Source organism: Cyprinodon variegatus, unplaced genomic scaffold (genome assembly GCF_000732505.1).
Source record: "Cyprinodon variegatus isolate N-32 unplaced genomic scaffold, C_variegatus-1.0 Scaffold681, whole genome shotgun sequence".
Taxonomy (NCBI): Eukaryota; Metazoa; Chordata; class Actinopteri; order Cyprinodontiformes; family Cyprinodontidae; genus Cyprinodon; species Cyprinodon variegatus.
The window spans coordinates 183,119-204,951 of NW_015151134.1; the positions used below are offsets into that span (position 1 = coordinate 183,119).

Consider the following 21,833-nt stretch of genomic DNA (forward strand, 5'->3'; position numbering starts at 1 on the left):
GTACGAGGTACTGCACCTCACACTTCCGCGGTTTCTGCTAAGGCAAGGTAGTGGCTACTTCTGTCCCACCCAAAATCACTGAAAGCATCCGTTGTTCAGCAGAGATCTCAAATGTTCCGACTCACGAATCAGGGGAACATTATGGTTTAAATTCAAACCTTTGGGTGTAGACATTAGAAGCAGTAGAGAGAGACTGGGAGCGACTGGCAAGAGAGGAAATAAGTTAAACTGAGGCAAAGCGGAGTCAAGTGGTTTGAGGAAAAGAAAGAATGAATCAACTAACTAAAGAAGGGTAAGTAATATATTTTATTCCAGATATACTTACCTGTAAACATTTAAAGGAATAGTTCATCTTGACTCAAAATTGATGCATTTGACTCTAAATCCTCTGAACTAGTGCCTTAATATTGTAAGTATGGTCATTATTTATTTCACTTCATGTTTTGTTTACATTACTGAAAAAAATAATGTAACAGTTTTTGACATTTACTTAATCATATTTAGTTACTTTAACACAATTGTTTCATGTTAGCAGGGTAGGACATAAAACAAGTGTGTTAAAGTAACTAAATATGATTAAGTAAGTGCCAAAAACTGTTGCATTATTTTTTTTTTCAGTGAGGAAGTTTGGGATTGATGTGTATAAACTCTAGGTTAGACACAACCCTCTGCTCTGGATAATGTCACAGCTGCAGTGTCAGGACAGGACCTCTATCATCAGGAAACGGATCACTCCTAGTTGGAGACTGTAGATTTCCCCTTCCTGGACCTAACAAGTTGATGATATATGGATTTTGTGTGTAGTTTGCATTTTTTAATGCTCTGCTATTATCATTGTCTAATGTTAAATAAAGAAAGTTTCCCCTTGCCTGCCCAAAAGCCATTTTAAACACTCTGATGCATTTCTTCTAAGCCTCTGTCTTTTTTACTATCAGATGCCTGCTGGAGTGTAAAGGCATTATAATCCCTTGTGTCAGACAGAGTTGTGAGTCATTGTGCTTGTGTTACTCTTCGGCTGCTGGGGTCACAGTAGATATGATTAAATCAAAGTTTTTTTTTTTTTAATCGATTTTGACTGGTTTTATATTACAATAACAGGAATAAAAAAATAAACACATTTCTGTTATTGTCTTGAGTTTTACACATAGGGGCTGTGATTCTTCAACCTACAATAAACAAGTTTGGGGCTCAAGCTGATTTCAGCATGTCTTTGTCAGATTTTCCACATCTCTTTTTGAGTCCCTTTTCACACAAATAAACATTTTGTATGTCTACAGTTTATTTACTGGTTTCTTCTAATGTTTTGCAGATTGCCCATGTGCTTCCAGATATTTCCCTGTTCCTTCTGAAGTGGAATTTTGCACTCTACTGTGAAAAAAGGGATGAATGAGGTACAGAAGAGTTAAAACTCACTCTGTAACAGCTTAGTTTGGATCCTTTTCCCAATACTGTTCTGATATTTAGGATTTCAAAATAATAGTTTCCTCCTAAGTAAATTAATTTGTATTTCTTTGGAGAGAAAAAATATATTAAGATTAAATTACTAGATATCATCAGGATTTGTTGAGGCACACAGTTATAACTAGCCGAGTGATATCAAAGGAATAGGAAGATTGAAAATAGAAAACTCTAAAATGTGTGGTTTGCATGTTCTTTCAGAATTATATAGCAAAACATGAAATAATGCAAAGGCACCTAATTAGTCTATTAGCCTTATTATTCTTACCAAGCTGTTTTCTGAAAGTTTTGGAACTGAGTGCTGTTGTATTCATCATCAGCTAATTAGACAGAGTATTGCACAACTTTAAACCTACCAAGTGAGAATCTATTGATTCCAGATCTATTTATTGATTCCTTTGTATGAATTAGACCTTTATGGAGAAGGATGATAGTGAAGAAACTGTTAAAAGAAAACATAAGAAGTCTGATTGATCACTAAATGTAAGCGATGAAGGAAGCACAACCGACATGTAAAGGAAGGTTCTGTGGTCGCCTGAGACTAAAATTTTTACTTTCCCATGCGAATTGCAACTGAACAAATAAAACGAAGAGACTATAGGCAGAAATGATTCCTTAGGTTTTTGGCTAATTGATTTTTTCAATGTCTAATGTTTTAGGGGCGCTCTGCTTTGCTGAGGAGGTGCCACCTCGTCTTGTCCAAGACAGACACCCTCAGTGCTCCCTCTGTCAGAACTACTGCTTCTGAGGATGCTGGAGAAAGTGTAACTGCTCAGGCTGAAAATGATACAGCTTTCCCATTGTCTGAGTTCTCAGACCTGTTTGAGAGTGAGGATGGCTCCCAGTCGGCTCAGGACACGAGTCTGGATACAACTCTGGAGAATGCTCAGTCCACCATTCAGCCCGGCCAGCCCACGGACAGTAGACAAAACCTGAAAATGAAGTTTCAAGGTGCCTTCAAGAAGGGTATTTCCAACCCGATGGACCTGTTAGAAACCACCATATATGATTCAAACGTGGTGCCAGGACCTAAAAAAGCTCCCATGGACTCACTCTTTCACTATGGCACCTACGGAAATACAAGCAACCAGAAAAAACGCAGGAAAAAGCTTCCAAGAGGGTGAGAAGTGCCATAGTGCTCCACCTGGGTGTTTCTTTGCTTGATCTAAATGTTTATAAATTGTAAAAACTGGAAAAACGCTGTCAGTATGCACACACACTGTAAGTTGTTTGAACCTAACTGAGAGTATGTTGTTGAATCCTCAGCAGTCTCTGAGGTAATACTTAGGCTAATGCCATTTCCTGGTCGTCATACCTGCACCATACACAGAGGTGCATTTATCAGAGCACTCAGGGGTGTTACTTTCCCTTAAAAGGTTCTTTGTTTTACCAAAACCTTTTCAATCCATAATTTTTATAAATGAACTGGAAAAACTGTAAAGGAATATTGACCAATGACTTTTTTCTCCTTGCAGTAAAACTGAGACATCCTGTGATGACAGTCAAAGCACTGATCCACCAAAAGTGCTGAAAATATTCACTCGCTTTACACTGTTCGACTGTGTTTCTCGGGGTGACCCAGAGGCCCTTGAGGGCCTGCTGGAGTACCTGCAAAGTCAAGAGAAGAGGCTAACAGATGAAGAGTTCAGAGGTTAGTTGTATCCACCCTCTTTTCTTCTTACTATCTCTCAATTTTTAAGCTCTGCCTGGTATATAAGTGTCACTCTGTCCTTCCCTTTAAACTCTTGAGCTGTGCTGATCTGTGCTTCTCTGAACATTTCTCTGGGCTTTGTTGACCTCGAGGATGTGAGAAGAATAAGCCTGGACATTGTTAGCATTTGTCACATTGAAGTCAGTCAGGCCAAATAGCAGCTTCCTGTGTGTGTCTAAGGGGTTTTCTCAGGCTTATAACGGGGTGTGGTGAGAAATTGCAGCAAACTGCTGACATCCTCATGGAGATAAATATAGCTAACTGACAGACAGGTAAAAGGGATTTTTTTTTTACCCCTAGAGTGCCGGGAATAAGCACTACGTCTCCCCTTACAGATTTGTTCTATGTATTTCTGTTTTTGTTAAGGGTTAAGTGAACAAAATGATCTACATCTGCTATGGCTGCATGTGAATTTGTAATTTTCCCCTAAACCTGCTATTTCGACGACTGTGCAGCTGTTGGAAGCAGCAGCTGCCGTCAGGAGTTTGCAATAACTTGATGTGAGTCTTTTACATCACTGCGGTGAACTTTGCTTTAAATAAGCCACAATTGCAGGTTTTCAAAGATGAATGGCCATGGGGAATGTTACAGTAGCTCAAGTGTATTTAAGTCCAGATTTTGACTTGGCCATTTAATTCAATTCAGTTTATTTATATAGCACCATTTCACAACACGTCATCTTAAGGCATGTAACGGAAGAAATTCAACCAGATCATTCAGCTAGATTGGTTCAAAGTTTTCTATCTAAGGAAAATCAGCTGATTGCATTGACTCATTGACTCAACACCAAGGCTCAATGTTAGAGGCCATCTGCAGAGGCCGACTGGGGTTCAAGAAGACTGAAGCAGACATACAAAAAGAAGCAGAGATACAAAAGGTAACTGTTAACCAGCTCCCTAGGTGGCCCTGTCCAGGAAACATGCAGCCAGGTAGACGAGCACTGAGCCAGCTTCCATGTCCGAGGATGAAAGAGAGCACATACAGTTAGTCACAGTCAGAGAAACAGGACTACACTGAAAAAAACAAGTCAAGCTCCAACATCTATAGACAAAGGCATTGATGGCAGCAGGACAGCTGATATTTCTATCCACAGGCAAACAGAAACAGACTAGATCAAGCTACTATGATGACAAAAAAAGCAGAGAAATCATAATGTTAGAGACTGAACTAACAAATGGTGCAAAATGGGAGAATAGAGATAGAATGAAGCAGAATGATGAAAAGGGGTCCCTATGTCCTCCAGCACTCTAAACCTATATCAGCATAACTACAAAGAGAGCTCAAGATAACCTCCAAAACCTTTTTTTTTTTTTTTTTCCTCTTACTGTGGTGGTGGTTCCTGTTATTGTCCTATTTTACCTAGTGTTATGGGCTTAAAGGATAGAATATCTCAGTTTTTCTTTATTTGTTGTTTTATAAGTTCCCTTCCAGTTGCAGACATTGGTGTTTTAGATGTATATTCTCAAATTTAAATGACAGTTTTTAAAGCTACTGGGACCAAAATTTTATTATTTGTCATATTTGTCAGGATTAGTGGAGATCAAACCGAAAGAACAAATGAATGGAGGAATTAATATAATGAAGAGAATTCAGCAATGAGGAACTGCTCAGGAGGTGTATATATGGGAGCTGATAGGGAGCAAGTGTGGATAGAAGCAACTAAAAGGGAAAGGTGTCTGGCACAAGGGGCAACAGAGAGTACCGGTAACTAAAAAAACACAACTGCCTAAATATAACTAGACAACAGCTAGAATGACACAATATGGAAATGAAACTAATGACCCAGAAAACACAGAATGACAGAAATCAAAGTTTAACATGAAAGTCAAAAAGAAAACTTAAACAGAACCAAATAGTCCCCATAGGTCAGAATCATAACAATATTATTTTGGTATAAGCTATGTAGGGGATATGGGGTAACGGATGAGTCTGTTATCTGTATCAACGGCTTTTTAGTTTATAATTCTTTAGCTCCTCCGAGAAAACAGTTAAATTATGCATTTATGTGAGCAGGAGTAACAAAGACCGAATGCATTAAAATGGCTTAAGAGACTATATCTGTTATACTGTTGATTATGCTGTTCTTTTTACATCTCTCTTTGCAGGTGATGAAGCAGACAGAAGGCGTCTTATCATTGTCTCCCTTTTATCTCCTCTTTCTTATATCTTTTCTCCTTTTTCTTCTTTTTCCTTTCCCGTTCTACTTTCCCATTGCAGTGTCAATATGAAATACTCCCTGCATGAATTATAATAAAGCTATTTACATGCCTACATCAAGCTTAACACTATGGCGAAAGCCGTACTGTTCCACTTGTTGAAGCAAAATCTGTTGGGTTCTTTTTGGCATCAAGACACTTATTCTTATTGCCACATTGCCAGACAGGACACTGTAAAAAAAAAAAAAAGGCTTAAGAGGACCCTATCCCATTTTGAAATATCAAAACTAACCCTTTGAGGAGGCAAATGCAGCATCAAGACAAACACACTATAAAATAAAATAAATGTGGTCTTTTTTAGTTCTCTAAAGACTTTCCCAAAAGTTCAGGGTACATATGAGTGTTTTTAAGAACTAAAGCTACTTGCAATTAAACCACATGACAGCATGTGACAAAAACTCACACGCACAAATTCTTTGAGCTTTCTGGTACACTTGATCAGTTTTTACCCTGGTTCTAATCTGCTGCTCACAGGTGTCTCCTATTTTCTCCTGCCGGCCATATCACTAAATTGAGTAAACTTTCTTCTTGGTCTGGCTGTTGACTCCTAGATTGGGTTACTGGTTGTACCCATTACATACACTATGTTGAATCCATGTACCTCTGGTTTGGAAATAATTTCTTCCCACAATTCCACTTTATAATGCAAGACAAAGTATTTCTAAAGAGTTTCTCTGGTGGGTGAGAAGAGTAACTGTCTTTGAATCCAATCTAATTCCCAGAGCTGTCCACTGGAAAGACATGTCTACCTAAAGCCCTGCTCAACCTTTATGGTGGTCGGAATGACACCATCCCAGTGCTGGTGGACATTGCTGAGAAGACGGGAAACCTGAGAGAGTTCATAAACACGCCCTTCAGGGATGTCTTCTACAGAGGTAAGAAAATAATCTCACAACATAACATGTTATTAAACTTCATCGGTTTTTCCACTGATTAATTAGAATGTAGCTGTTAATGAACTGAGATCTTGTCATTTCTCTCTCAGCTGAAGGGAGTATCGCCTGTAGCTGTAACTTTATTAGATTCTCACAGCTAATTATTACCTCATATAGTTATGTTTAAAACAATTGCAGTCCAGCTATATTAACCAGATCTGTCACTGTTTCAGTAGAAGGCATGTTACTGCATATAAAATAATTTATTTGCATAAGTGAAATAGTAGTGGAAAACTGAGAAAACATACATTCATTTCATGCTTGCTCCTTCATTTGTGTAATTTAATAACTGAGTGAAAGAGGAATGTTCAAAAAAATTACCAGTGTAGAGTTCAGTTCAGTTCCTTGATACTGCAAGGAAATACAGGTGTTAATCACATCAGCATTAGTTAAGGATGAATCCAGCATAATTTCTTTCTGAAAACTTAACAAACCAGTTTGTTTCCATAATTTTTCAGAAGAAAACATTTATTTTAGAAAGAAAAACATGCAAAGAATTCCAAAAAATTATGGCCGTGCAAGGCTTATATGATCCTCAATGCTTTAAAATACAAAAACAAAACCAAAGAGACATGAAAAAAAACAAAAGACTATAATTCCAATGGATCAAATAAGAGCCAAACTAGCAAAGACTGTATTTAGTTATTTGAGAAGGTGCTCCGGTCAGATAAGGCCTATGGATCTTTGTATCTTATATGCAAAATGCTATGTGCAGAAAAACTCTAATGCTAAATGATAGTCTGAATGAAAAAGGAACAGAGTAAAACACGGTGGTGGTAGCATCATGCTGTTGGGGTGATGTTTTTTAACAAGGACAGAGAAGCTTTTCATGGAGTTATGTATAGCTCAATCTTGGAAGAAATCTGGGACTGCAAAAGGAGTTTGCAGTGGTGGGTGGATCGATGCATTCAGGCATCCATACATACAATGTATAATACACACATTCAAGATTTTTATTTCTGTGCATAATTTTTCCTTCACTGCAGTTATAGATTATTTTGTTTTATTATAAAGCACTATAAAATAAATTACTGAAGAATTTTATGAATATGATCAATGTTTAAAGAGAGTGACTTATTAGAAAAAAACACTATAAACGTTAAGTTTTTCTTTGAACAGTCAGTCAGTTCTTTCTCTTAAACATTTACCATGACTTTTTAAAAATGCATCTACCAATAATGTGGGGAATTTCAATGCAGAGCCAAGGATCTCTTCCTTGCTCAACTGCTCTTGCAAAACCTAAAAATCTGCTCTAAGTTTTGTAATCAAATCTGACGGTCTTCGTTAAGGTGAAATGTTTTCAATTTGCCACAATGTGAAGCAAGAATATGAAATAGTTTGAATAGCTGTAACTCTTGTGGGCTGCGTTTTGTCTTCAGGCCAGACGGCGCTCCATATTGCTATCGAGCGACGCTGTAAGCAGTATGTGGAGCTGCTGATGGAGAAGGGAGCAGATGTTCACGCCCAAGCAAGGGGACGCTTCTTCCAGCCCAAAGATGAGGGGGGCTACTTTTATTTTGGTAAGCAACTTTTTGCCATCAAGAAACAGATGTGAATATGCTTCTGTGTTTTTTTTTTTTTTTTTACCATGACAGCACCTCATTCTGATTCTCACTGCATTCTGTTAAAGTTACCTCATAGCTTCCTGCCTTTTTATTTGTAATAGTGTGTTGTACTTGTGGTTTTACTGTCTCAATTTTTGGGCTACCTCTTCTTGGTTTCCTTTTTTTTTTACATCTGGGTTCACTTTCTCTTGTTGATGCCAGGATTAAAATATCAAATCATGGAAAGTTTATTTTAAGATGCACCACCTCCACTGCCAAAGAAAAAGAAAGTGACCTCAGAGCCCCACCCTCTTTTTTTCTTTCAATATTATATGAGGATGGTTTTTACAGGAGAAATGCAGACAGGGTGCTTTGCAGCACACCCAAATGTTTGTTAAGTATGGTACCAGAATTCGTTAGGAAAAATGCTCCAAAAACACATGAAAAGTCGAGCATTATGTTTTGTGCGCAAGTGACACATGCAGTGAAAGGTGCTGTGTTCTGCAGTTTGGAAAAGTAAACATCCTCTACTGGTAGGCAGAACCTCACTGACCCTGACACAAGAAGGAAAAAGAAATCAAAGGTGATTAACATAACTCAACACTGTCCTCTGCTGGCTACAGCGAATGTTTTACCTCGGGGTGAAATATCTACTTCATTCCTTATTCATATTGAAATTAGAAAAATGTTGCAGTTAATCCCAAAGACTTTCTTTTAACATGGAGAGATTCTAAATATTGCAAGTTCTGGTAATCTCCTACCCTTCTCAAATTGAAATAATTACTTTTTTGATTAAAATCAGGTGCTATATTCCTCTTGCTGCACAGAGGTGAGGATTTCTATTTTCACTTAGCATGGTTGTCACTCTCCAATCCTAGCGTGTCCGGGGCACAGTGTGAGTAATTTGCTGCGGAGCTTTGCGGTGAGGTGAACAGGAACCTGGCAGGGCTGTTGGCTAATGGGATTTAGGCTCACGCTAACTCTCTGCATGCACCCGTGCAAATCCATGAAGAGGAGAGTTTCTATGTGAGGTGACAAAGTAATCTGTCACCCATAGCAACTGCTCATTTTCAGCAGCTGCCTTTGGCACTCTGGCCCCTCTGCACCCCTCCCTTGAACAGCCGCTAATTGTGCAGCTTTTATGCCGAGGATTTAAGTCGGATTTTTGATCCATGTTTAGCCTCCATTGTTGAAGAACTGCAGATGCCAGCTACAGCTCTTAATTAACCCAACAATTCAGGTTTTTTTTCAAATATGTCTTGTCTCCATTTTAGGTGAGTTGCCCCTCTCACTGGCTGCATGCACCAACCAGCCTGGTATAGTGCATTACCTGACAGAAAATCCTCATAAGAAGGCCGACCTGCGCCGCCAGGATTCACGTGGAAACACGGTATTGCACGCTCTCGTGCACATCGCAGACAACACCAAGGACAACACCCGTTTCCTTACGAAGATGTATGACATGCTGCTGATAAAGTGTGCCAAGCTCTTCCCAGACTGCAACCTGGAGACTATACTCAACAATGACGGCATGTCACCCCTCATGATGGCGGCCAAACTTGGAAAAATAGGGGTAGATACATTTATAGTGTCATGTGCACTTAATGCATCTTTCTTTACGCGTTAAGTTCCCACTCTTACCTTGGAATGGTTCTATACGCATCCATCCTTTAAATCTAGAAATATGTAAAAAGTTTTAAAGAAATTAAGCAAAAGGCAGCACAGAAAGCTGAAGAAGAATGATGATGGCTAGAGTGCTAATTTACGGATTAACCCATAAAACAAGGGTCACATGTGACAAAAGAAGTGATATCAAAGTATGTGGAGTCTGAGTTCATAAGGTGAACATTCGTTTTGTGATTTATGGCGAAGGAAATTTTGTTTTGCCTAGAGACCTAACAAACCGGCTCCTTGTAGAAAAAATTCAAAACAGAGCACCATCCGGCCATTAATCTTCCACCAGAGCTCTCCCATTTTTTAATTTGTTTTTGCTTTTATAATATTTTTTAGCCAAAATGGTGACTTAATTTTTTTTTTTTACCAATGTTCACCCACATTTATTTTTTTAGACATGCCCTTATTGGTCCTTTCCCGTTAACAGTAGTAGGGAGGGACAAACTTAGAGACGGGTCATCACAGTTGCAACATGGTCATGTCTGAGAGTTATTTGTAAGTTAGGGCTCTTTGTTTTTTTTTTTTTGTCTGATTCGATAAACAGCTTAAGTTTGCAGTGTAACCTCTCCCATATTCCTCCAGGTCTTCCAGCACATCATTCGTCGTGAGATCAAAGATGAAGAAGTTCGTCATCTGTCACGTAAATTTAAGGACTGGGCTTATGGTCCGGTGTATTCCTCCCTCTATGACCTGTCTTCCCTCGATACATGTGGAGAGGAACCATCCGTGCTGGAGATTCTAGTTTATAACAGCCGCAATGAGGTAAAATAACCCCCAACAATATTTTCTATGAAAAAATGAGCAAATTTATGTTTAACTCCTGTTTTTTTCCAGAACCGCCACGAGATGCTGGCTGTGGAGCCCATCAATGAGCTGCTGAGGGCAAAGTGGCAGAAGTTTGCTGCTCCTACTTTTTACATCAGTGTGGTGTCTTACCTCATCTCCATGATCATTTTTACCTTGGTCGCTTATTACCACCCAACCAATGAAATGGTTTGTTTAAATTTAAATTATTTCGCATAATTTCCACAGATCTGACAAAATCTTTTAAGTTCTTTTTTTGTAAACTACAAGCATGATGTGTACATTTTTGTAACATCATTTTGATTTTTCTGCTCTTAGTTAACATGTTTTTAAGGCTCCCCAACCTCTTAATTCTTAAAGAACTCAGGTTCAAATTTGAAGATATTACTGATAAGATAATTAAAGAAAACGATACAGATATATTTGACAGAAGTAGTGTTTATTCAAATGCATCAAGTTATAATTTTGTTTTTTCTATGTCTGTGTTCCCATTCCTAACACGAACTTTATTAAATCTTACTTTCTTTGTCCTCTCCCTGGTAGCCTCCTTACCTCTACAAGACCTCTTCCGATTATCTACGGATGGCAGGAGAGATCATAACCTTGGCATCGGCGATCTTCTTTTTCCTCACAAATGTCAGCTAATTGACTTTTTTTCTTTCTTACAATCACTGCCTCGATGTTTAGTCCAACCTCTAACAGAATGTCGCTAATTAAATTTCTCTCGGGTACTTTTTGCAGATTAAGAATGTCTTCCTGAAAAAGTGTCCAAAGCTAAACTCGTTAGTTTTTGATGGGTCCTTTCAGTTGCTTTTGTAAGTCGTCTCCTTTAATTTTTATATATCTTAAATACTTTTACCAAGGGCAAATTTAACACCCTTACAATTAAGTCAATCAATTATTTATTCAGACGTTTTGAGATTTTTTGCTTTAAAACTGTCAACTGCTGTGAGGATACTTACTAGTCTATAGCTTCCGTAATCCATTCATGATTTGAACAAGTCCTTCCTCTCCAGTTTCATCTACTCTGTCCTGGTTATTGTCACTGCTGCTCTCTACCTGTCTGGCATTGAGGCCTATGTCACTGTGATGGTGTTTGCACTCATCTTGGGCTGGATGAATATGCTCTACTTTACCAGAGGCCTAAAGCTCACTGGAACCTACAGCATCATGATACAGAAGGTCAGTTGATAGAAAACAACACCTGTCCGAAAATCCACTCCTCTTAACATAATCTGAATTATCTTATTTTTGCTTAATAGATTCTTTTCAAAGACCTTTTCAGATTCCTGCTGGTCTATGTGCTCTTTATGATCGGGTATGCTTCAGGTGAGCCACGATTTAGCCTATTTCTGTGTTTATATTTCATGCTAACAGCTTTACAGTCTCATTTCGTGACTGACATTGAAAGCAACCTACTCTGTTTTTCCTCTGTTTCCTCCCCACAGCCTTGGTGTCCTTGTTGCCAGTTTGTCCTACAGAGTGTGTCGGGGATTGTCCCACTTACCCAAACTGCAGGAACCCAGATACTTTCAGCACTTTCCTTCTGGACCTCTTCAAACTGACCATTGGGATGGGAGAATTAGACATGGTCTACAGCGCACGGTATCCTGGAGTCTTCCTCTTCCTCTTGGTTACCTATATTATCCTCACCTTTGTGTTGCTACTCAACATGTTAATTGCCTTGATGGGGGAGACGGTTGGACAGGTGTCCAAAGAGAGCAAGAAGATCTGGAAGCTTCAGGTGACAAAGCTGCTTTTACGATTACTATCTTTTAGCAAAAGTCACATTGATTCTAGGACAGTGAATATTGCAGAGTGTGTTCGACTATATTTAAATGCTTCACACTGAGGCGGTCAACCTGAAATGAAAAAAAAAACAAACAAGCTTTGAATGATCAAATGTTACTTTCATGTCTTAACATTGGAAAAATGTGTCAGATTAGCTAATTTTATCTGGAGTTAATCACCACTTTGATCTTCACGTGAGTTTTTTTGTGTGTGTTCCTTACAGTGGGCAACCACTATCTTGGACATCGAGCGCTCATTCCCAGTGTGCCTTCGGAAGTCGTTTCGAGCTGGGGAGATGGTGACTGTAGGGAGGAACTTGGATGGCTCACCAGATCGACGGTGGTGTTTCAGGTATTTATTGTGACACTTAACCCCTTCATAGCTGCATGCACCAAAGTAGGAAAGAATAGTTGAGTGAAAAAAAACATATTGATTGGTTTTAAAAAAGCTCATAAAATGGACATGGGTTTTTTTGTGTATGGACTTTGAGAAGACCATTATAACACATGGATATCTAAGCTCTTTCATTAACTCTGAATTACCTGGTATCAAATCTTTTAGAAAAGATTTCATTCAGTATTAGCTTGGTTTAACTGTCTTCAACCTCCCATCTTTCCTATCAGATCCTTTCTCCTCAGAAAATACAACCTCACAGCATGATGCTACCAACTAGGGCTGAACAACTTAGCCAAAAATCCACATTCCGATTTTTTTTGTTTTGTTCAACCAATATTGTATTTGCAATTTTTTTAATTTTTATTTCTTCTGCAATAGAAGAAGAATGTCGATGTTTCACTGCAGGGTTCCATTATTTTAATAAAACTTGCTAGCTGGAACTCTATCTTCCCTTCTGTGTGGCAGCAAACACACTTTAAGCATATTAACACCTTGTCACAGGCTGGAATGAGAAGGTTTTACTGATGTGATTAAAAGTGCCTCTGCCATTTGGAAATTCTGCTTTGTTAAATTGCAATTACATAATGCAAATGGAATCAATTGCCCAGCCCCATGAATTTTAATTTTACTCTTTGGATGTGCAGAATTCATGTAGCAGCAAGCGTTACATTTTGCTCTCATCTGAACAAAGCATTCACTTCCTTTGCTTCTTCTATCCCTCACAGTGGTTAGCTTAAAAGGGGTACTGTGTAGGATTGACTGTCATCTAGTGGTGAAATAGGGCTATTTCACTCAAATGAACACTATACCCTAGCACAGGGGTGGGTAATTCCACTTCCTGAAGGCTGGTATCCTGTCATTTTTAGATGTGCCTTTGGTTCAACACAGCTGAATCAAATTAGATAATTAAGTGGACTCTGGACTGCATACTGAGGAGGATTCAAGTGTACTGGAGCAAGGATGCAGGATACTGGCCCCTAGGAACTGGAATGGCTGTAAACTGTAGATGGTGTGTGTCAAAAAGCTTTAACAACACCGATGTAACCATGTGATCCGAAATGAAGTGAAGTCTCCACAATCTGGCATTTACTGTGACAAAGAGCCAGCATTCAGCACAGCTTTGAAAGTTACTGAACTCACATAAACCTAAAAGACTGTACCAACAAGTTTGGTATATGGTTTAAGGATCTACTGTTATGCTTTCTATGGTAACGAACAACACTGTCTACTTAAACTGAATAAAAAAAATTAGCCGTATGCTAATTTAGGCAGTACAGTTTACTAATTTGTCAGGATGAAACATGGTAACTTCAGCTTTCCTTTGAAAACCTTTCTCCTTTATTAGCTCCTTCCACCTGGAGAAGACTTGCCTGATGTTTGTCCTTAGTTCTGATGTCTCTGGTTTATGTTGTCTTTTAAATTCTCCTTTTCTCTTTGTTTGGGATAGTAAAACCCTTTCTTGTGCTGCTGCTGCATTTACATGGACCTGCTTTGTGCTGCAGTAGTGGAGAATATTAGTTTCTGGGTTAGCATCTCTGTATGGTCTTCACCGCTGCCTCTCAATCGCACTGAACTGCCAACAAGGGGAAAAAAATTAGTTTTTCTGCATGTTTGTACTTTTGTATCCTTTGTTGATATTTGTACTTTGAAGATGGTAGACTGTCATGGTGCTTTGCAAATTGGCGACCACCCTTATGTATAAACTAATATAGGATGTTTCGCTCATGACATTGTATCTGAATATTAGAGGAGGTAATAATACGCCATTAATAACATATATGTAAATGCATTGATGGATTTCAGGCAGTAAAAAATACTTTTTTACACAATATCCTTTTAACTTTAGTTTCTTTTGAATTTCTCATTTTGTTATGATTTTATTCTATTTAACTTTGAAACTCAAGGTTACTTTTTGGGTCTACAATATGTCATAGACATATCTTAGCCACTTGTTAATCAGAATTATTGTGTTGTTCAATCAGGGTGGATGAGGTAAACTGGTGCCACTGGAATCAGAATCTAGCAATAATCAGTGAGGATCCAGGCAAGACTGAGACCAGCCAAACCAATGGGTTACAGCAAAGCGTCAGAGGCCTGAGGAGAGGTGACCTTTGCTGAATGATTAAATGAATTTACATATGACAGTATTTTATCATGTGAAAGATATGACGTTTTTCCCTTCTTAGATCGTTGGTCCACTGTGGTCCCGCGGGTGGTGGAGTTAAGTAGAGGTCCTCGTTCTCATGATCTAGTGGTGGAGATGGAGCCACTGACACCAAGACACTGAAGCCTGCTGAGAATAAAGTCATTTTTTATTAGGAGAAAGGATCAAGACCATCTGATAAGATGTTGAACAACAAGGAATGTTTTAGTCAGCAAGTGCCTGAATTCGCTCATGTCTCTAAGATAGACTCTAAGATATGATAATAGGAAATTTTCCTGTTGGAAGACCTAAAAGATCTACTACAGTTTGCTTGGTTTTTTACTTGTACAGAGGAGTAGAACCCCTAAATACATAATGTTATGTACAGCTCTGCATATCAGACATCAATGGGTGATCACTCAGGGAAATCAGATCATTTCAGCATTTGGAGAGTTTTTGTATTCTGATAGTCAGCAGCTTTATAGCTTTTCTAAAAGCTGAAAGCCTAAACAGATTATCACTGCATTAGCACATTTGCATATTTTTTTTTTTTCAGCTATAATCACAAAACGAAATCATTTTTTCCAAGAGTGTTATCACTGAGTGTCTACCAAAGATAGAGGTAGCAATTAGAAGGTGTTAAGTTTACTTTATATTAAAAACTTTAAGTTAGAGCGAGTTCTCTACTTGCTATTCAGAATGTTTTTAGGTGGGAGGTTTCAGTAAATAGAACCAGGGTATCTCTTTTTATGCAACTTTTTTTTATATACTGTATTAAAGTAATGCACTCAAATGAAATGTGCAGGCTTGAACTGGCAGCTTGGGCAGACCAGCTCTGATTTGAGCTAAAACAATGCACTATGCCAATTTCTGATGTGTGCATTATTATATGAATACAAAGACGCCATCCTGAATTAGATGGGCAGGTTATAGTTGTCAAGCAAATATGCAAATCAAGACAATAGCCCCTAGTGTTGTGACTTGTCTTTGAATTCTGAGAGTTATTGTTCCTTTGCAGCTGCAGTATTTGCATAATCAACTCTTAGTCTGTACCATTGTATACTTCCACCCAATTTGCTGCAATGTTTTCATGGTATTTGGCTTTGTGCCCTAGACAGCTTTTTCTTTCTTTTCCTAATGTGCATCAACTGCAGGCAGGGTTACATATGTATCATTGTGTTGCATGGCATGTATTTAATTGTTTTATGTTTTTTTTAAATCTTTTCTACTGTCTAAGGCCACAGATCATTGTTGACTGTATTTACATTTCTTCAACATATCCATACATTTGTGTATTTTTTTAACCTTGCAGCACAATACAGTAAACACTGATGAGTTATATGAACTATGTAGATGTGTCTATTTTTACCCAAATGAAGGGTTTTTCTGTTGTCATTAATTTAGTATTAACACGTTTTCAAATAGCAGGCATTAGAAAACTGGAACAAATTAATAAATATATTAACAAAATGAAACAAAACTCTTAGAACCATAAACTTTTATACAAAAATAAAGTTAATTTATTACTTTAAATAGACCTTTTTTTAATCTGTTTTTTTCTCTGTAAATAAAAAGAAACAATGAAAATCGGGTATGAGATCTTGAGCAGAATTGAGTTTCTGTCAAGTTAGCGTAATAAACTTTCGTTCGACATTTGCAACACCTGCTTTAGGGTAAAAAAATTAACTGGCTATTAACGTTGACTCCAGCATTAGCATCGATGCTAAACTAGTTAAAACTAAACACATTAATTTTTTTTTCATTTTGCCATGGAGAGCTAAAGTGAGCAGTTCATATGCAATTGATGTCTTCTCCAGCCAAATCAGTCACTAACTTCAGCACATTATTTTACAATGGAAAAGCTGGATAGAAATCATTTGTGTTTTATCTAATGTGACATGTTCACCCTTTTTACTGATTAACTCAGGCTAAAAAAATGCTGTTCAGTAAGACTTGCAGATTTTTGAAAATTAAAGACAAGAACATTTCACTCTCGGAAATATAAAAAATTAAACTTGGATGGTTAGTCTTTTTCTTTTTATATTCTTATATAAAAGCTAACAACAGAAAATTGTTTCTTACTTTTTTTTACTGCCATAATATTTAGTAATTTGTTTAGTTGGATTTAATTAAATCCTAGAGTTCAATCTGTTACCAAATAAAGCATATAATGTTCAAATTAAGCTCTGTGTGTCCACTAGATTTACGTTCTTATGCTTTGGTAACAAGTAAAAAGTTGTATTAATATTCTTTTTTTTTTTTTTTTTACAGTACAGTAGTTTGAAAAATTCCGTGAGATATATGAGACATTTTAATATACATTTGTCTGCAGATCTATGTTACCANTTTTTTTTTTTTTTTTTACAGTACAGTAGTTTGAAAAATTCCGTGAGATATATGAGACATTTTAATATACATTTGTCTGCAGATCTATGTTACCATTCTGAAAATAGGGATGAATGTGTTTGATAGTCTTTGTAGTTCTTCTGTTGGCCTGGTGATGGCAGCAGAGGTCTGAGGTTTTTCTGCTGTGTTACACACTAAAATCCATCAGTCCTTGCTGTACTCTTCTTTGGCAGAAGTAATTATAAATTCAATTTCACCTGCAAATACTTTAAACTCAGCCAGTATGGGATTTACCATCTTTCAAATATAATCTGTAGAGGTCCTCAAGTGACCTAAATGAGTTTCTCTACTGCCTAATAGAACAAGCCTGTAAAGACATACAAACAGGTCCCTTCCTGTTTGCCTTTCATCATTTCACCTAATTTGTTCTCTTCCTCTTAATATTTCCACATTCATGATGGCAAAGGCCTCATCCATCTTCTCACATCCTCCTCCTCTCTCCCATCTGTGTTCGAGGCCAGCAGTGCTGAAGGACATTGGGAATCTCTCACCACCTCAGAGAAGAGGCTAATCCTCTTTGCCCCAACTTTAACTGGGCCACTAATCCTGCAGGTTTATCTAAGCAGTGAGCACCTAGCGCTGCTGACAAGTTGGCCTGCCCTCTTCCCTTCACCCCGTTAAGTAGGGCAGGGCTTGGTCCATGCAAGTGTCACTGTCAGCAACTCTGGAACCACACGCTTGCACAGGAAGTGTGAGCTGTTAACAAAATGGCTCGTCTGCTTGCAGCAGGCGTCTGCTGGCTACCACAAAAGTGTCTCAACGAACCAAGTGACAGCCAGACGGGACTGTGCTGTAACGGCCCTCATTTGGTTACCGCACAGAAGGGAAAGTTGACTCCATGAGCCAGGAGGTCTGATAATGACTAACTAGCTTAGGTTTTTGAAAAGACAAATTGTTCAGCTATTGTTCAGCCAGTAAAGCTTTAAGAGGCCTTGGCTGATTGGCCTAATTAGGACTCAAGACTGTACTTATCCTAAATCAGTCTTTATTAACTGAATATCACTTCAGACTGATGGGAAGTTTCACATCACATGGTCTCCCCTCCAGTCTTCTTCCTTCCTTTTTTAATTCTTCTCAACAAAATCTTTTTTTTTCACCAAGAATAGTGACATTTCTAAGTAGAGTGAGCAATCACTAGAAGCACCGGGCGATGAAGAGCCACAGACATATTGGTCAGGTGGCGTGTGAGATGACCTTTCAGTCCATATAAGATGAAATGAGGCCAGTGAACCTGAAATGATTCAGAGTTTCTAAACTGACAGGCGAGGGCAGGGCCGTGGCAGAGTTTCGGCTCAGCTCCACCGGCCTCGGTTGGCGTCTGTTGTGATTTATTGTGAAATTGCCAAGGACTCAATGTGGCGTGCAGGTGAATGAGTTTTGCTAATAAGAGAAGCATTTCTGCTCCACGGAGTCCTTTTTCTGTCTGAGCGAGCGTGTGTGAAATCAGTGTGCGATGTCTCCCAGTACCACCACATGCTCTGGGAGAGGCAGCTGCCTCATCAGTCTGTGGATTATCTGGTGCTTTAGGTAGGCTGAGATACAGAAAGGGTCTGTGCTGACTTCTTGAAGCTACATGTTGTTAAATTTACAGATTAGCTGTGTAATTACAGAAAATATGGCTGCTGAAATAACACAATGAAAATATGCTAACTGAACCTACAATGTTTTCAATGCTTGTAACTTAACAGACATATTATAGTAGTGCATAACAATATTTTTATTGACTACTATTTATTGCCTAATATTTATGGAATAAATGTCTGCAAGTGCTGCATGAGTTCAACCCCCACCCCCTTTGACTCCATCACCCTAAATAAAATCACATTTATTTCACATTAAAGTCCACACATCTGATTAAGCGTCAATATAAATGTAATTTTTAAAATAATAGCTTATTTACAGTTTGGGACACAGTAAATATGTCAATGTTTTTTCCAGTGTAGTCCTGTTTCTATGACTGTGACTGGCTGGATGTGCTCTCTTCATCCTCTGACATGGGAGCTGGCTCGGAGCTCGTCTGCCTGGCTGTGTGTTTCCTGAATGCGGCCGCCTTTAACAGCTGCTTTTTGTATCTCTGCTTCTGTCTCCTTGAACCCCAGTCGGCCTCGGCAGATGGCCGCTCACACTGAGCCTGGTTCTGCTGGAGGTTTCTTCCTGTTAAAAGGGAGTTTTTCCTCTCCACTTTGCTGCAAGCATACTTAGTGTGAGGGATTGCATTCGATTAAATGAGTCGATGCAATCATCTGGTTTTCCTTAGAAAACTTTGAATCAGTTTGACTCTATGATCTGGTGAACTGTAAAGTGCCTTGAGATGACATGTGTTGTGAATTGGCGCTATATAAATAAACTGAATTGAATTGAATTAAATATTGCTTATACAAATACTGTTAATAATGTGTTTCTTGATCAATGGCAGGGAAGCTGGTCAGAGTTGTTGGGAAGTTTAATAGAGATAAAATAAATTCACCTCTGGAATAAACTGTTTTGGGCTTCAGGTGACTCAATATTTGAGCATAACCTTCCCACAGGACAACCTACAGCCAAAGTTGGAGGGGATTCTTTGGATCACAGCTTAAATCATTGTGAAAATAGGTTTGGTTATGGCACAGACAATCTTTTGGAAGCCAAACATAAAAAAAAAAATATTACATTATTTTATCAACATTTTAAAAACATTTTCAATTTCTTTTAGTAAAATAGATTTTATGTTGGTCTTTCACAGATTATAATCTGTGGCTGTCATTTGGCAAGATATGAAAAAATATCAAATAATATGAATTCCTTTTTACACCTTTGTATTGCAAAATATCTACAAAGGCTAGATGCAATCAGCCAGCACTCTGACGGAATGCTGTTTTCAAAATAAAATATCTTCGTGTTTTTTTTTGTTTTTTGTGGGTACTTACATTTTATGCACACATTTGAGATGCATTCATAATAGGTCAGCGTCTCTTTCCCACTGCTTAAGATCAGCCACTAAAGAACAACTCAGAAAAAAAAAAATGTTAAAAGTTACCAAGGCATAAATCCAGCACTATACCTCTTTTTTCTGCCTGTGTCTCCCTGAGGAAAGGTTGTTACCACTGCAAAGGTGAAAAAGGTCAAGTGAACAACAAGATTGTTGAGGCAGGCATATGGCAGTGATGTTAAAAGGAAATCCTCAGACTAATATGCTTACCTTCTTTTATCAGAGAGTCCAGTCCTTTGTCTTAACATAGAATAAAAAAGAAAAAGTAGAATGGACTTAGAAGTCATCTGCTTTATTTCCTTATGTCAAACATTTTACATAAGAGAGGAAAGGTCAAATGAAAAACAGCCAAACTACATTAAAGACACTCCAGTCCTGAGATTGACAAAAAGCAGGGAGCAGAGAAAATGTCTCCTGTGATGTTAAGGATGGAGAAGTGACTGTGGCAGTTTCAGCAAATTGAAGATGATGGTTGCAGATCTGGAGAGGGTAAGCCATCTCTGCGATGCTTGGCTGTAGGCACATTCAGAAGCTGAAAACCCCGCGACTAAAGGATTTTACAGCTTTTCTCTTTATATTCAGACTTGTTTTCTCGAAATCTAAGACTCGTATATTATTATTATTGTTTCAAAAGAAGAAAGAAGCATTGTACTTTTTACATTTTTTTTTTCATCCTGAGCAGACAAAATCATTTTTTAAACACAGTACTGCAGGGAAAACAATAAGAGAGATGCTTTATAGATTTCCCATTTCCATATATATTATTTTCTCAAGGTTGCGCCACCCTCGTACCTTGGCAGGGTTGGTGCACTTGAGATCATCTGGAAAATAAAACAAACAAAAAAAGAAACAGAGGAACAGCCTCACAAACCGTAAAAAGAATCAGGAGAAAGGAAAAATAGGCAAAATCCCCAGACTTTAACGTTTAGATTGGATTCGATAATAGACCTGCCACGTAAGCCACATGAATATGTGGAGGTCAAAAGCTTTTTCAGCTGAACATAGAAATAAAACGGGTGTATGCCTCTGGAATTACACCCCACTACACTGATGCTTGCATGTGGCCAGGAAATGGTGTACAGGAGGTTCTAACTGTATTGAAAAATTATTTAAAAAAATTCCATGATGACAGGGAGACAAAAAAAGTACAAAATTATCTAGTTTTTTAAAAGAGAAGCCTGAAGTCATATACTTTGCTAACACACATAGACACATTTTTAGCATTTGATTCTTGCACCTTAAATTGATCCCTCAATGCAAACAAACAAAACATCAGTGGTGGTGCTAATTTTCCTGGATCTTTACTTTTTCTTACTGCTCTGCTCTAAAGTACCACAAACACAGCAATCTAATGTGAGCTGAAGGGAGGAGATCTTTTTAAAGATTTATCTCTTTTGGCTCAGTTTGAAGAGTCCCTCCTCTCTTACAGCAACCCATATGTCTGCTCTGGCCTAATTTAGCAATTATATGTTTTTTTTTTAGAATTGGTAAAAGCATTTTAATTAGTGCCTTTACTAAAGCCTTAACACTATTACTAAAGTTTACCATTTCAGAGAAACCCTGAAATGAACAACTAAGCACAGAACCTCAGACGTTATGAGCAGTTTCGCTGTTGACTCTATTTCAAATTTAGAAATTGAAACCATAGTTTTTTTTCTAAGCCTTGGTATACCACTGATGACACTACTAGTCTACTTGACATACCTAGGTTAAACCCTGCTACAGCTTTTTGATGAAAAACATGTTTTTTAAATAGTGCAGCACAGTTATATCTGGTGGTTTACAGG

At 38.1% G+C, this 21,833-nt stretch overlaps 1 protein-coding gene across 1 annotated transcript; it reads left to right on the top strand.

The window, feature by feature from the left end:
• Positions 1–43: 43 nt before the first annotated feature.
• trpv4 (transient receptor potential cation channel, subfamily V, member 4) lies at positions 44–16,153 on the top strand. The gene is made up of 17 exons (XM_015394367.1): positions 44–292; positions 1,310–1,391; positions 2,118–2,578; positions 2,934–3,109; positions 6,108–6,260; positions 7,700–7,840; positions 9,139–9,437; positions 10,121–10,300; positions 10,373–10,531; positions 10,886–10,978; positions 11,084–11,157; positions 11,359–11,524; positions 11,605–11,671; positions 11,791–12,086; positions 12,357–12,484; positions 14,512–14,633; positions 14,716–16,153. The coding sequence occupies exons 2-17, from the start codon at positions 1,383–1,385 to the stop codon at positions 14,814–14,816; spliced, it is 2,625 nt and encodes an 874-aa protein (XP_015249853.1). The 5' UTR covers positions 44–292; positions 1,310–1,382; the 3' UTR covers positions 14,817–16,153.
• The last annotated feature ends 5,680 nt before the right edge of the window (positions 16,154–21,833 follow it).

Coding starts and splice junctions, on each gene's coding strand:
- trpv4 (XM_015394367.1), top strand. Junction 2,579..2,933: donor AGGAAAAAGCTTCCAAGAGG/GTGAGAAGTGCC, acceptor TTCTCCTTGCAG/TAAAACTGAGACATCCTGTG. Junction 10,979..11,083: donor TCTTCTTTTTCCTCACAAAT/GTCAGCTAATTG, acceptor TACTTTTTGCAG/ATTAAGAATGTCTTCCTGAA.